The following is a 14,883-nucleotide window of genomic DNA, read 5'->3' as shown; positions in this document are numbered from 1 at the left end:
GAATAAAAACAATTAAAATTCAGTAAAAGTGGCCGTCACTCATTTTACATGTTCAGATGCAGAGTGTGGAGGAGAACATCAAGCCTTCGCTCGGTCACATCAAACTTACAATTAACAGAAAAAAACAACAACAAAAAAAAACATCTCTCAACCTCAAAAATATCAACAAGTTGTCTAACAGATCATTCTGAGCTGTAAGTGTAACCAGAGCTAATGTTTGCTGCATCCTGCAGGCTGCACAACTCATCACATCCAGGCAGCTATCAAACATGTCTGGAGCTCACTGTCAGTTCATTTATGTTTCTGTTTTCATCTCTTCTATTGTCTTTATTCATTGTTTGGATATTTGTCTTGTTCTCTCATATTTATATTTGAAGTTTTGTCCTTTTATGAAGGGAGAAACAGCAGAGAGAGATTCAGTTCTTCAGTCAGCAACATTACATAAACCCAAACTGAGACGTCCACCTCGCTGTAACAGGCATCCTCCGACTCCAGTCACTGATGCACGCACCTGACTATCTCCAGGCTTGTAGCCTGTTTAACAATGACGCATGCAAGACCCATTGAGACAGCGGAACGTAGCACACTTACTATCATTAAGTTAAAAAAAACAACTAAAGAACTACAATTTCTGTCAAGGCCTTGATTCAAACTTTCAAGGATTTTAAGGATCCAGGGGAACCTTGACCAATATCCACTGATTTTAATCTCTTCATTGCAATTTAAGGACAAATTCAGTTTGTAGGATAAAAACATTTCACTGTATGAAGATTTCATTTGACGGTGACATGTTCTCCCTTTTAAAGTAAGACAAGAACTCCATCTGCAGGATAAATGGGTGTAACTGCGTGTTCATAATAGCACTGCCAATGTCAGTAAATATGCTCAGAAAAAAAAGGAAGGGTAAGTTCAAGTTTATTTCAGCCTACGTCACTACAACAAAGTCTGACTAGACAAGAAACACAAGGCTAAACTGGGGGTTCTGATAAAAATTCACTTACAGTAAGTGTTTTTGTTTTGGGGCTATGAATGGCTATAAATGCTGCGGCATGTGGCGTTAGCCCACATTATATACATACATATATACATTACAAGCATTATATGGCACTAAATACTTTAGAAAAATAAAAGTAAAATAAATTAAAGTTATTATGACCAACAAGAATGAGAGTTAAATGTATTAAAATAAGACCCAAGTTAAACCAGGAAAATCACTTCATCCTTGAGTTGAAATGTGTCACACTTGTATCATATGTAGTCTAAAGAAGACACACATTTCAGATATGCTGAAATGACATAACGACTGAGGAGAAATCAAACACGGACACATGATTTCAGCTCCAACTGTATTAATCTTAAGATTTTTATAATGAAACAAACTATCACTGTGATTTTTAAGGTCAACACAACAATGTGTCTTTAAAACAAGATGCAAAACGTAAATAAAACAGTTGTAGAAGTGTTATATAAATTACAATCCTGTCACATTACAATCCTTTAAAGCAGCAATAACTGTCTACGATGACTCAGTATGTTCAACAGTACAAATAAATAAGAGAACAGCTGTCAGATTGAGGTTGTAAAAGAACCCTGTCTGGATGCAGATCAGCCACCTCCGGCTACGTTAACAGCGACGGTGATCACTGAGAGTTTGTGTGGTTTTATGCATATTTGTTGTTAACAGCACTTTGTAGGTTCAGGTATAACAGGGTGCCAGTGCCAGCGGTTCGACCTCACAGCGTCCTCAACGAAAACGTCACGATTCCACACACACACACACGGTAAGCCACTGTCATCAAAACTGTACATTCAATAAATTAACAATGCATTGTCTTTGTTAAGCAACCAGTGAAATGACTCTAGATTACATAATTACATTAGATTACAGGTAGAATGAACCATTCACAAGACAAAATCGGGGAGGGGGGGTTGTTGCAGGGAAAGGGTCGGGGGGAAAGGAAGGGTGATAATGTATAGCACAGGGTTGGTAGGCGCATTAGTGATGACATCATCTACCCTTTGGCCTCTGATCACCAACATTTCAACCCATGACAGGCTTTTAGTCCCATTAGAGTTCAAGTTTTCTACACACAGACAGACTTAAGTCCGACTGTCTCTTCTTTTCCTTCAACATCTTTTTTCTCATCCCGGCCCATCCCAAGACCCCCCTCCTGTCCCCCAACCCCACCCCACCACCTCCCGCCACCGTCTGTGGTCACACGTTGGGATTGTCTCTGATCTGATTGAGACTGGGCCGATCCAGCTGAGCTGTGGCTTCCTGTGGTCTTCAAGGCTTGTGTTTAAAATGGGCCTCCACTGCAAAGACACAAAATATTATACAGAACAACAGTTAAAAGGTGCAATATGGCGGATTGGTCGAATTCATACTCAAAACAAACAGGGGGCAGCATGTCATCAGAGTAACCACTAACCACTGCTGCTAACTAGAGTTGCCTTTAGCTAGTTAGCTCAGTTAGCTGTGAATCTAGTGGTTCTGGACTGGGAGCTCGGAGCCCCAGGGGAGTGTTGGTGTTTAAACTGCTAGCACGGGAGCTTTGGACGGGGAGGGGATGGGGCTAGCTGGTTAGCATGCTAAATTCTGTAGATATCGCTACAGACATAGACGTCAAAACGTCAAAACTATTATTTCTTCGCATTCTGTTGATACTTTTAGTACATTTTTGAATGTTTTCAACTATAATTATTACATATTCGACCTTTAATAAAGCATGATTTTAACCAATATGTGTCATATTGACTTTAATTTGTGGCACGTTTAAAACAAAAACATGAGGTAATACAAAATGCTTTGCAGGAGATGAAATTAAAAATACTGTAGTCTATACATGAATTCCACACACATCCCACTGTCATGAGGCTGAGGTAGAAAGTCTGATTTGAGTGGCATTCATTGTATTTTAATTAGGCAGGCTGGAAATCATCGAGTTCTGAGCTGTCTAGAACTCACCCTGAGCCATGTAACTGTCTCAGTCAGACAGCAGTGAGAGAGACCAGTGAGCTGTCAGTAAAACACTGTTGGCAGAGAACAGTTATGGTTGACTGCCTACTAGCCAAGCGAGGCTTCACTCTGCTGTCAGTCACCCCAGATGGGACTTGAACCCACAATCCCTGGCTTAGGAGGCCAGTGCCTTATCCATTGGGCCACTGGGGCTTCTCTGGCTCCCAGTTGACTACTTCTTTCATGATGCAGTGAAAGGCAACAATATGGGAAGCATATTGTGTGTGGTGTGTGGTTATTGTAAAGGATGAATCCAAACTGTCCACCCTCTGGACTTGTGGATTAAGCCCTCTTGAGTGGTGAAGTCACCCAAAATGGGACTCGAACCTAAAATTCCTGACATAGGAGGCCGGTGCCGTATGCATTAGGACACTGGGGCTTCACACGTCTTACATCCATACAGTTTCAGTCCAAACATAACAATGGTCTCTGATGTCACTTTGGCATTGTCTAACAGGCAGGCTTCAGGCTGTGTGCTAGTGGCCAAACCACAGTTGTTCAGACCAATTGGCATCCTGAGGAACTACGACCAGCAAGAGAAGTACTGTTCATTTGAAAAAAAAAAAACAAGACTGCTCCTCATGAGGTTAGCAAAGATGCTGTTATAGCATCAGTTATATCAGAACTGGTCAGTGTTTCTTCATTGAATGAAGAGCAATGAACGGCACTGAAGGTTATTCCTGTTGGAAAAGATGCATGCTTCTTTCGAATGGCTTTAGTAAGAGTTGGATTTACCAAAGGGCTCCACTGGTCGTGCTCACATACTTTGTCATATGACTTGATCTGATTGGTTAAAGTTAGCCAGTGATAGACAGATGGTTTGTCCAATCACCTGCTAAGTATTTTTGCAAAGTGCCTGCCTTTGGAAGAGACAACCCAGCTGTGTGTAAAAGACCATTATCAGAGAATGGTTTTGGTTCAGCAAGCCGTGGAATATGGGCCCTGCATGACTCCACTGCAGCACTCTGCCTTGAGTGGCCCTAGATGGGACTCAAACCCACAATCCCTGTCTTAGGTGGCCAGTGCCATTAGGCCACTGGGCCTTCCTTTACATGCAAGCCAGCCGATACCATCCCCATATCAAACAACTACACGTGTGTGCTGTGTGTAGAGATGGTGCGGTCGAGGAGTGAGTGGTTGCACAAGAGAGAGCGAGCTGCAGAAAGTGTGCAAGCGAGCAGAGCAGAGGACAAAAAGTTGACAGTCAGGCAGGACAGGTCACAATGTGCCAGTAAATAAATGCAGCGGCTTGTTAAGAGTTAACACAAGTCTCCCCCATTGTTTCCCAACTGCTGGAAAAGAGAAAGCGGTCGGCAACAAACCTGTCTACATTTAAGGGTACTGTCCGCAGTGGAAATGCACAACAGATCTGGCGTTTAGGTACAGTTACCAGGGGTTACGTAGGACTCAAAGGTTACTATACCGAAAGTACTTCGGTGGAAAGGCAACAATGGCCCCCGATGCTACTGTGACATTTTCCCGTAAGGCAGCTGGATTCACAAGATCAAGTGATCATGTGGTTTTGCAACTCCATCTTGCCAGGCTTCCAGCTATCTGTCTGTGGCTATACCACAGTGGTTCAGACCAATCAGGGCCTTTGAGGAACTAGGGATTTATGTGTGACAACCAGTGACTGTTCATTTGTAAACAACTTTTCACGTTAGGTCTAAGTTTAGATGTTAACGTAGCGTGTTTATATATGTAAAGAAGATTGTGGTTTTCCCCGATGGAGAAGATGTTTTATTCTCTTGACTGACTTTAACACAACCAGGCCATGTGACTGTGTCAGACAGGAAGCAGCTGGAAGAGTTTTGCCAGCTTGGTAAAGTGGGCTAGCCTTGGAAGCTATAAGACTAACAAGAGCTAGGTAATGGGCCATACATGGCTCCTCCCAGCTGTCAGTCACCCCAGATGGGACTTGAACCCACAATCCCTGGCTTAGGAGGCCAGTGCCTTATCCATTGGGCCACTGGGGCTAGAGAGACATGTGATTTGGTTGCAGATATCGAGTGGGTTCCACTATAAAGCAACTATAGAGGGGAAGCACAATGTGTGGTTTTAGATACAATAACAATGACCCCTGACGCTACTGTGGCAGTAACAGAGAGAAAACATAAAAGAGATGAAGAGAAACAAAGAGGAGGGGGAGGCACATGGAGACACAGTAAAGCACTGACAGAACAGAGAACTAGAGACTAAAGCACACTTTAGCTCAGGAATTATACTAAAATGTGTCCCTTAAATGAGCACCACTTTATAGTCAAGCCACAAGTAGTTAAGAACCATATGTATTTGTTTAAGTCAATACATAATTTTGTGGTACCGGCGCGTCCATGTACACTCAGATATAGAAACAGAGCCTATAACAAAGATGGGGACAGTTTATGACACAAAATACATCATGATGATGTTCACTATGTTGCTTGGTTTGTACCTTGTGTGTTAAAAGATACAACCATACAGAGACCCACGCTTAAAAGCATTGCTGCATAGTGCTGCTAGCCGTCAAACAACTCCACGGGGGACCTTAAAACATGGAACCATGAACACTTAAAATAAAAACAGGAATAAAGGGATCCTGTCGGTATTCAAATGTTCAGAGATTTCCTCACCTGCATATTCCTGTGGCCTCATTGGCCGATTGATGACCCTCTGGAAGGCAGCTATCCAATCTCGTTGCTCGGCCTCGGTCTCGCAGGCAAACAGGAACTTCCTGTCTGGCGTGACGATGGTGATGCCGTGGTTCCAGTGGTAGCCCTGCGTGGACGGGGGCAGGCCGGACAGGACGGTGTAGCTGTTCTCCTTACTGCCGATGAACACCTCGCCACGGGCATAGGCATCCTGGGAAGCAGAAAGTTTGTGTTAACAAACTAAGGGATCACTCAGGACTAAAGAAAGGTCATGTCTCCTTACCAGAGGGTCTTTGAAGTACATGAGTCTCCTGTCATCCATAGTAAACCACCTCTTCTTGAAGCCCTCTGTGTGCTGCGGCAGAGCAAGAGACAATTACACTTTGAAGAGAGAAAAAACAGACTGAGCAAACACTAGAATTGGTCATAAGAGGTCTACAGGGTGTCTGCAAGTTTTAACAAACTGAAGCCTTTCCTTTTTGTTAGGTTAGGTAAGAATTAAATATACATAAATATATAAATAATATAAAATAAAGGTTGTAGTATGAGCTATAGCTTTCATACACTGTACTAGCTATATAGTATACTTTAAAGAAATGTTTCACAAACTGGGGGGTAGTCACAACATGAACATGAAAGACAAAAATGATCTATACATATATATCAATATACAAAATATATTTATGTATAATTTTTTACAAAAGACCTGATTCTTTGCCTTTTCAGGCCACATTACTTATTAATTGATTTATCAAAACCTTTTCAAAATAAACATTCTAGTAGTGAGAGATTCAAAACAAATAGGGGTCAGCATATTGCGAGAGTAACCGCAAACTGTTGCTAACTGTAGCTCAGTTAGCCGTGTAGTTAGCAGTCCGAACTGGGAGTTTTCTTACATATTGCTCATTTAACACAATGTGTTGAGGGGTTGCAAGTGCACATTGCGTCATAATCCACCCACAATTCCATGTGATATTATCCGCCATACTGCTGGAGGTGCAAGAGAGTTGATATTTATCCCTTATTTGTGGTCCATATGTCGATCTGTCATCATGTTACATTTCTGTGCTCCAGCCAAGTGTAGAGCACTTGCGCACTATAAAGTAAAGTTGAAACTTTGTGGACTGAAGCATTGTCCCTACAGATTGCTTTATTGTCTTAGTGCTCTCCTCTAAGGCTGTTTCTCGTGGCTTGGGAATTTAAGAAATGCATATTTGGAGCTGCTGTCCTCATTTTTTCATTAGATGATGGTTTTTGCAAATCCCTGCACTACACCACTTCACGGTGATTATGCACTGGCTCCGACACAAAAAGAAACATCTCAGAGTGATAACGACCTCTTTGTCTGCACCTCCGACAAAATGGAGGATTAGTCACTGCCCCCAAATGCTGTATGTGTGTGCGTGTATGACAGACTAAGTCAAAATAAAGTTTTTTGGTAGGATTTGGGCAAATATAACTGTGAAATTGAGGTGTAATAATATTAATTTTCCTGATTTCACCGGAGAGGGGTGTGAGGATCCAGTGAGCACAACCACAACACAAACCTTTGGACCTGTTTTCTCCATAAAGCCTTCCTTCATGAAGTTTCGGGTCAGTTTGGGCACCAGCTTAATAAGAAAAAATTGAAAAATTATGATTAGTGCTTGTCACATACTACAAGATGAATAAAGAATTGAAGAATATAAAAAGATTCAAGGTCAACTCCTGAGAGCCATCTATCAATCTATCAACAATCAATAACAGCACTTTACACAAACTAAAAAATTGCATAATTCCTGATTCAAGTGATCAAAGACCATTGTTTTCTCGACAATAAGCTCCATGACATTAAATAAGTCGCCCTCACCTCCTCGTCACTTGCTCCGGGGAAGGCCACCTGTAGGTAGTGGAACCTGGCCGCTCTGATAGCATTGAACCAGTCGACCATCTCCTGTAAAAACACCTTCAGTGACAACATGTCCTGCTGGAATCCCACGCACTGTCTATTCACAGGATGTATTTTTAGTCTGGGTGAATAATTTTTCCCCAGATGCCTGGGAAGGTATCTTTTCGACACAGCAAGGTGCAGTCAAAGGCATCTCGGCTCTGTGGATGCTGCAGTGCTGTCGATAACTCCACCACAGAAACGAGAGTGACGGTGACACTGAATGAACCCAGTGAACTCGCTCTGTCACAGCCGTCAGTGACACCGCTCAGCCAGCAGAGGGAGCAGTGCTATTCCTGTCTGAGGCTCCACTCTCTCCCCGGATGGTTATTAATATCTGTCTTTCTTCTCTCTAATCTTCTCATTTTAGATGGACTCTCTCTCACTCTGTCTCAAACACACACACAAACATAAAGAGGTTCAAAATCAGAATGGTCAGAGCTTGAATGGAGAATAAGGGGGCGAACTTTCCCCCCTCCTCCTCCACATCTATTTATTACTTCCTGGTTCTTTCTTGAAAACCCAAAATAAATGAGTACTTAGTGTACTGGCTCAGAACATGTGTCTCTTTTTTCCTATCATTAGTCCTAAATTTACATTGTTCTTTCCAGGAAAGCCTCCAAGGAATCAGAACAGAAATCATGGGACCAATAAAATCAATTATTACCATAGCATTTACAAATACTCTCCTAAAGGTTTGCTGTTGATCCTACAAACCAAACAACATTTAATACTTTGATCACCACTTTGCTGTAGATGCAAGTATACAACAAAGGACAGAAAATGCATCCGTCTGCATTAAGTCAGCCGACTCGTGAAATGTGCATTGACATTTGGGTTCTGACCTCGTCTCTCCCCACAAGGAAGCACCTCACTCAGCATGGCATGGAGAGATCCCATGGGGAAGCTATGCTTAGACCTTACAGGTGGATGCTGGGTTGGATGTGGTGTTTTCGACATGCTTTTTGAAGAGTAGAAGAAGGAGCAGCAAGTGGCAGACCTGAGAGACACGCGCTAACTAGCTTACAGGCTACGCATGATTCAAGTGGAAGGTTATTGTCAGTCAGGGTTTCAGCAATATGGCAAGTCTATTTTGTAATGCTTCCTGGATTAATAAAACAGATTTTTTATTGGGCTGGCTCTGATCTTTGAAATAAAACAATGCCCATGAGACCTATGAGAGCGCTGACTTTTAGTTTTAAGACTGTTTGAGGTTATCAGGACCTTGTACTTGTACTTGGTCACGCACTGTAGCAATCGCAGCCCTTTCTTTCCCCATAGCACCCCATTTTTGAACAGTAAGACAATTATTGCTCTTTTCACTGAATATGGATGTAGACACATTGAATTAAAGCTAAAAGTCAGCATAGTTATGGACTCGGAGCCAAAACAACACAAAATGTACCATTATCCAAATACAGAAAATGCCAAAAGGAATTAAATATTTCCGACTCTGTAAAGCAGGCAGCATGCATATTACACTGCTAACCTTGTATTAGTGCCCTGTATTACTGTAATCTAACACTTGACATGGAGTCTACAAGAAGCACGCTCTTGTGCCATTGTGGGGAACGCTCCAGTAAAGAGCTTTTTTAAAGGGAAATGTGAGCAGTGATAGGATTCACCAGTAGGCAATTTGAGGGGGGATGCAACCCCCCATGTTAACAGCATGACTAGAATGCATCGTGCCTTCTGTCAGTTTAGCCTTGATCTATAACATTCTCTAAACTAGATAGTGTCACCTTCATGATCAAAGTGACAAGTAGAAACGTATAGTCACGGAAGAGCCAGAGGACGACATAGACACACTGCTGCCTCTAGTAAGGTTAAGGCGTCCTGCAACAATGTCCTTCGGGACTCAACTCTATACTATCTTGTAGCATATACTCTATACTGTATAGAGTAGTGTAGCAGTGTACCTTAGCATCACTGTGATAGACAAAGATGTTCCTTGTGCTGTTGTCTTTCAGGTAGGTGATCTGCAGGCCGCAGGGGTTGCCAATCTTGGCCGGCTGGAAGGTGGCATTGAGGGTCTCGATTTTCATCACCGCTTTGGGATCCCTCGCCTCGGTGGAGGAACGCACGAACAACAAAAAGAACACAGTCAAAGTCTCACATGCCTGAGTATTGCTGGCTTTTACCAAAGTGCAATTGTGCGTCTGTAAACACCCTTTAAAATCTGCTGCATCATCTCGCTTACATCCTGCTTGTTGAAGTATTTTAGCGCACCCTCCCTCTCCGACAGGATGAACTTTCGGCTGAGAAACTGACCGTTGTCTCTTCCTCGTTTCCATAGAAACCCCTCTCTGTACCCTGGGCAGAGACAGAGAGAGAGAGAGAGAAAAAAAGTGCGTGCGGTTGGGAGGATGGTATCAAAATCCCATCAGAGCAGATGAGAGATTAAACGGAGGAGGCATTAATAACAGTAATGGTGAGATGTTGTAGCTGGTTGGTGTAAGATGATCCTTCAGTTAAGCCGAAATCAAAGATCGTTTGAAATCGTGTTTAGAAGGGGAGTGAGGAAAAGGAGCGACATCCAAGAGATGCAGCATGAGACGGCACGCAGAGATTTTATTGTCTCTAACACTAAGAACTTCCTCTTTTCATGTTAATGATACGCTATTCTATTTATAGCCTGTAAAGTCTCCATCTTCTTCTTCTTTAGTCTATTTTGGTGTATAGCTCTGGCCACACTGCCTCCTTTTACTCCCTTTTCTCTCTTTCTCTATTTTGGTCATGCTGTGAAGTGTTTTCCCTCAGGATCTATTCTAGTGCCTTAATGGGTGGAGGATGTCTAAACACAATCAGGTAGTGCTCCGAAGAAGGGACTCATTTACATATCAGCCATTTGACTCATGACGTTTGCCAGAGTGTTGAAGCGAGCGATGAAAGAGAAGTTCATTTGCTGAGTTAATACATAGCACAGAATAAAATTAATGACATAGTTTAATCAAGAGGAAGAGCTGGATGAGAGGGGAGATCAATTAAGTAACAGGAACTTAAAGGGCTGATTTGCCAAAAATGAGATACTGTGATATCCAACCGTGACGACAGTTTTGTTCCACTTTCACACTTTAACTTTCCAGACTGCAGTTACAAAATGGCTTTAATTGTGATTCGGGTGAGACAACACTTTAAATGGAACTTAACTCAAACTCAGTATCATTTCATTTTTTTTGTGTGCTGGGTAGATAACTTAACACAAGACAATGTGAGTTTGATGAACCTCCTCAGCAGTTTACAGGGTTGACGTTGGCTTATGTATAGCATGTACAGAACATGCCTCATTTACATGTTCATACACAACTTCATGCCTCTACTGCTCTTTTTCATCTTCTTATTCAAGGCACACTGCCATTGATTGCCTCCCTTCTGTCTCCTCGTCCTCTGCGCTCCTTTTGCTCCGTCTTGACGTGGGTGTGTGTCTTTGTGGCTGTGACTTTCTGACATGAAACATTCACCTACGCTGGCATTACCTCATCGATCAATAGCCCTCCTTGTCCCCACCCTCGCCGCCTTCACTGACACTCTTTTTTCTTCCTCCTATCCTTTGCATAGCGGATCAATATTAACATTGGCTGCTGTGTAGGCCAGGTTACTGCCAGTAGTCAATTTCAGATGCCCACTCATGCACCCACACGCACACACACACACGCATACGCCAATGTCATGCGCCTCACAATGAATGATGAACAGAGCCTGAATGCCAAATAAAGATGACAGAATGACTCATATCATTGCCCCGTCTGCATGTATGCGCGCCTCTGTGCACGTTGCTCCGCCGTAACAATAAACACATGAGGTCACTGCAAGCCAATCAGATGGCTCCATCTTCAACATGACTGTGAAATGTATACGAGTAGACACACACACACACACACACACACACACACACACACACAAATACTGTGCACTCCACATGCACACACACATACACACACACAACCAGACAAACAGGGACAATTAAAGTGTCACTGCTCGAATACAACAATGGCACTTTAAACTACAAACATATACACAACCACTCAAGAGAAGAGGGATGAAAATTAATGTTTGAAAGTCGATGGATGTTTCAGGGTAATTGAATTCCAGCTAGAAATGTTTGTCCAAGGAGTTTTTCAAGGTTCTGCTCATCGAAGGGTAAACGAAGCAAGATTGGCACGACAATACAACCGCCATTTTTGTATATGAGCGCTTGTGTTCTTCCTACACTTCTGACTACGACTGCATCTACCACTGCTGCAAAAAAAAGATGGTGCATGACAGAATTTCTTGCACTTTTAAAAGACATCGGTGATAATGACACATAGAAACAAGGTAACGGCATCTCCATTTGGTATTATTACGAAGAGTTTACCATTAGGTATCTAACTCAAGTCTAACTCATTTATTTAATGCTTTTAACAAACATCTTCACATCCTGTCTAAGCACCACCCACTTCCAGTTTGAGCCACACCCACTCCATGAAATGACTTGTCCTTACCTCGTCCTAGCATTACTGAAGTGCTTTTGAGGAGTTTTCAAAATATCATGGTATATATTGTGTATATATGGCCTAAAAATATCATGATATCATTTTAAGGTCAAATCAAGGTCAAAGACAGAAAGCAGGAAGTGAAAGCTAGCTTGCCTCGGCACTGGGAGTGACTCCATTCAGTGTTTGCATAAACTGAATACAGAACATATAATGTTAATTAATGAACTTTGCAGACTGCAGATTTTCTTACCTTTAAAAGAAGCAAAGCTAGCTATTTCCACTATTTATGCTAAGCTAAGCTATTAGTAGCCTGGCTTTTTCTTCATATATGCCATACAAACATGAGAGTGGTGTCGATCTCCTCATCTAAGTCTCAAAAAGAAAGCACACGTGTATTTCCCAAAACAATTCCTTTGATAGTGTTTTCTACATAGCTGAGACCATTAATCATTAAATATTCAAGCTGTGTCCAAGGGGTACTAATGAGGCAATCAGCTTAAGCTTGAAAATAAATCAGCTTGGATGAGGGTCTTCACAAGTATAATAATGCAAACATGTCACGTACCTGCTGAGTAAGGCTCCTGTTTTTCGATAAACTCAAACTCGTTCCTCTCGTACTTGGCTCTGATCCACTGCTCTCTCAGCAGCCTGGAGAGATGGAAAAACACACACGGTTAGCTGTCTCCTCAGCTGCACCCGCTAAGGGCCCCGATATACACACATACAGTATGAAACCGTTTCCACTCAGTTTAACTTTTAACTACACAAAAAAATAATAGAAATAATCTGCTAGTTTTAACTCAATGAATGTATATCTTGACCTACAGTATGTGACGCCCTTATGAACAGAGGAGTTCTTGCTGTGAGAGGCAGGCTGCCACGTTAGATGAATGAGGATAAAAATGAGCTACTCTAACATTATCATCCCTCTTTGTGGTCATTGATTCAAGTATTTATAGTCTAATGGACAGATTAACTTCTGACACAAACACTGGCATTTAGTCAGATAAGACAGAACGGTATTTAAATGGTATTTGTGAGTGTATCTGCTTTCATACCATCTGTAGAGGTAAAGCGACTACATGAATAAAACACAATTTAGTCAAAGAACATATATGGATGAAACCACCCTTAATTATATTAGCATTTAGTAATTGACTGATTTATTTGCTTGTCTATTTAAAGGAATACATTTGAGATTTTGGAAAATATGTGTTTTTGTTTGCTTTCTTGCTGAGAGTTGGACAAAAAGATCGATACCCCTCTCACATATGTCTAGTAAATATAAGGCCACTGCTGGCTAGTTAGCTTAGCTTAAAGACTGGCAATAGCAGGAAACAGCCATTACCCTCCATTAAAACCATGTGTCATTTTTACTTTACTTTACTTTTATTTTTGTTGCTTGGATTAATCAAACAGCATACAATTTGCTAATAACTTAGCTGATGTTGTTACAACTGAACAGAGCCAGGCTAGCTGTTTCCCCCTCTTTCAAGTGGTTGGGCTAAGCTAAGCTAACCGGCTGCTGGCTGTAGCTTCATATTTAACACAGAGTGGCATCGCCATTGTCACCTTACTCTCTGCCATAAAGCGAAAAAGTGTATTTCCCAGAAATTTGACCTATTTTTACAATGGCAGAGCATATAACCTGTTTTTTTTTTAATTCTGTAAAACATGGACATATAGGCCTAGTCTCCGTAATGTCACCCACCTAGCGGCTAGCTGTCACTTAAGTGTCCACACCCTTAAAGATGCCTAACTTTAAGCTTTGATATAATTAAAATTGAGTGAGTTATATAAAAATTAAATCCCAGTAGAGTTGTCATGACCCATTCATGACAACTTCACTGAGATTGAGTTAATTATAGACATTAGCTATAGAGACTAAAACCGACTTGTGTGCCTGAGAATTATTATATGTTGTGCTCTGTGGGGATTGACTCGCTTTTGGAGCCAGCTTCAAGTGGCCATTTGAAGAACTGTGGTTTTTGGCACTTCCTCATTGGCTTCATTTTTCAGCCAAGGAGGTTTGCCGCTATCCCTTTTACATTATGTTTCTTACCTGACCCTTATTAAAGAAATAGCATAACCCTTGAGCACTCATAGACATGTGCTGCATTGAAACACAAGTCATTCAGTGGCAAATATGATTACTACCTTTGTTTCCACACTTTTAACCAAAGCTGCATATAAAGGAAGCAATCACAGTTTTAGACCATCTTCCTCTCATGAGGAGAAACAAATGGCAGCAGTCAGCACATCACCATGCCAACAATCTCTCTCATCCTGTTTCCTTCTCTACCTCTCTCAACCTTTCAGTACCCCCCTTCAGGCTCCGAACTGCTTTCATCCTCTCCATCTCGACACACTTCTCGCTTTATTTGCCCCTTTTCTCTCTCGAGTAGGATTTAAACAACCGTTCTATCAGCATCAAGGAGTAAGACGTCTTGCTCTTAGCAGATATTTCTTTGAACGACGCCTTCTAGTGACACTGGATCTTAAACACTAAACCCTGTGGGTCTCGGGGGAGCAGAGTGAGTGAACACAAACAGCGCCATGGCACAGACACTGAGAGAGACACTTCTCTCTCATCTAGGCTCCCTCTCGCTCTACCTTTCTCGGTTCTGTTTCTGTCTGTTGCAATGAAATTCTGTTGGAAGGAGGCAGACGCAGAGAGAAGTGGATAGACAAGACTAAATATGTCCAAGGCGACCAAAAGTAAGACGACCTCAACTTATAAAATCAAAGTATTTGAGGTCAGAAAAGACTTCTGTAATAATAACTTTGATGTTGTCAAAAAAGTTTAAGCTCAACCAATCAACTGTGACT

At 41.9% G+C, this 14,883-nt stretch overlaps 1 protein-coding gene across 1 annotated transcript in view; it reads right to left on the bottom strand.

The window, feature by feature from the left end:
• Nucleotides 1-2,182: 2,182 nt before the first annotated feature.
• Nucleotides 2,183-14,883, bottom strand: part of LOC311250866 (arf-GAP with dual PH domain-containing protein 1) — a 33,009-nt gene continuing 20,308 nt past the window's right edge. The window contains exons 4-11 of the mRNA XM_084342978.1: nucleotides 12,620-12,702; nucleotides 9,777-9,889; nucleotides 9,496-9,642; nucleotides 7,499-7,582; nucleotides 7,197-7,259; nucleotides 5,933-6,004; nucleotides 5,632-5,860; nucleotides 2,183-2,316 (exon numbers count right to left, since the gene is read on the bottom strand). Of these exons, the coding sequence (XP_084199104.1) occupies nucleotides 2,288-2,316; nucleotides 5,632-5,860; nucleotides 5,933-6,004; nucleotides 7,197-7,259; nucleotides 7,499-7,582; nucleotides 9,496-9,642; nucleotides 9,777-9,889; nucleotides 12,620-12,702 (820 nt within the window). The 3' untranslated portion in view covers nucleotides 2,183-2,287. The remainder of the gene's footprint in view (nucleotides 2,317-5,631; nucleotides 5,861-5,932; nucleotides 6,005-7,196; nucleotides 7,260-7,498; nucleotides 7,583-9,495; nucleotides 9,643-9,776; nucleotides 9,890-12,619; nucleotides 12,703-14,883) is intronic.

This window comes from Pagrus pagrus, assembly GCF_965226575.1.
Source record: "Pagrus pagrus genome assembly, chromosome: 21".
Taxonomy (NCBI): Eukaryota; Metazoa; Chordata; class Actinopteri; order Spariformes; family Sparidae; genus Pagrus; species Pagrus pagrus.
Note: the sequence above shows the minus strand (reverse complement) of the source record. Positions and strands in the feature narration are given on the sequence as shown.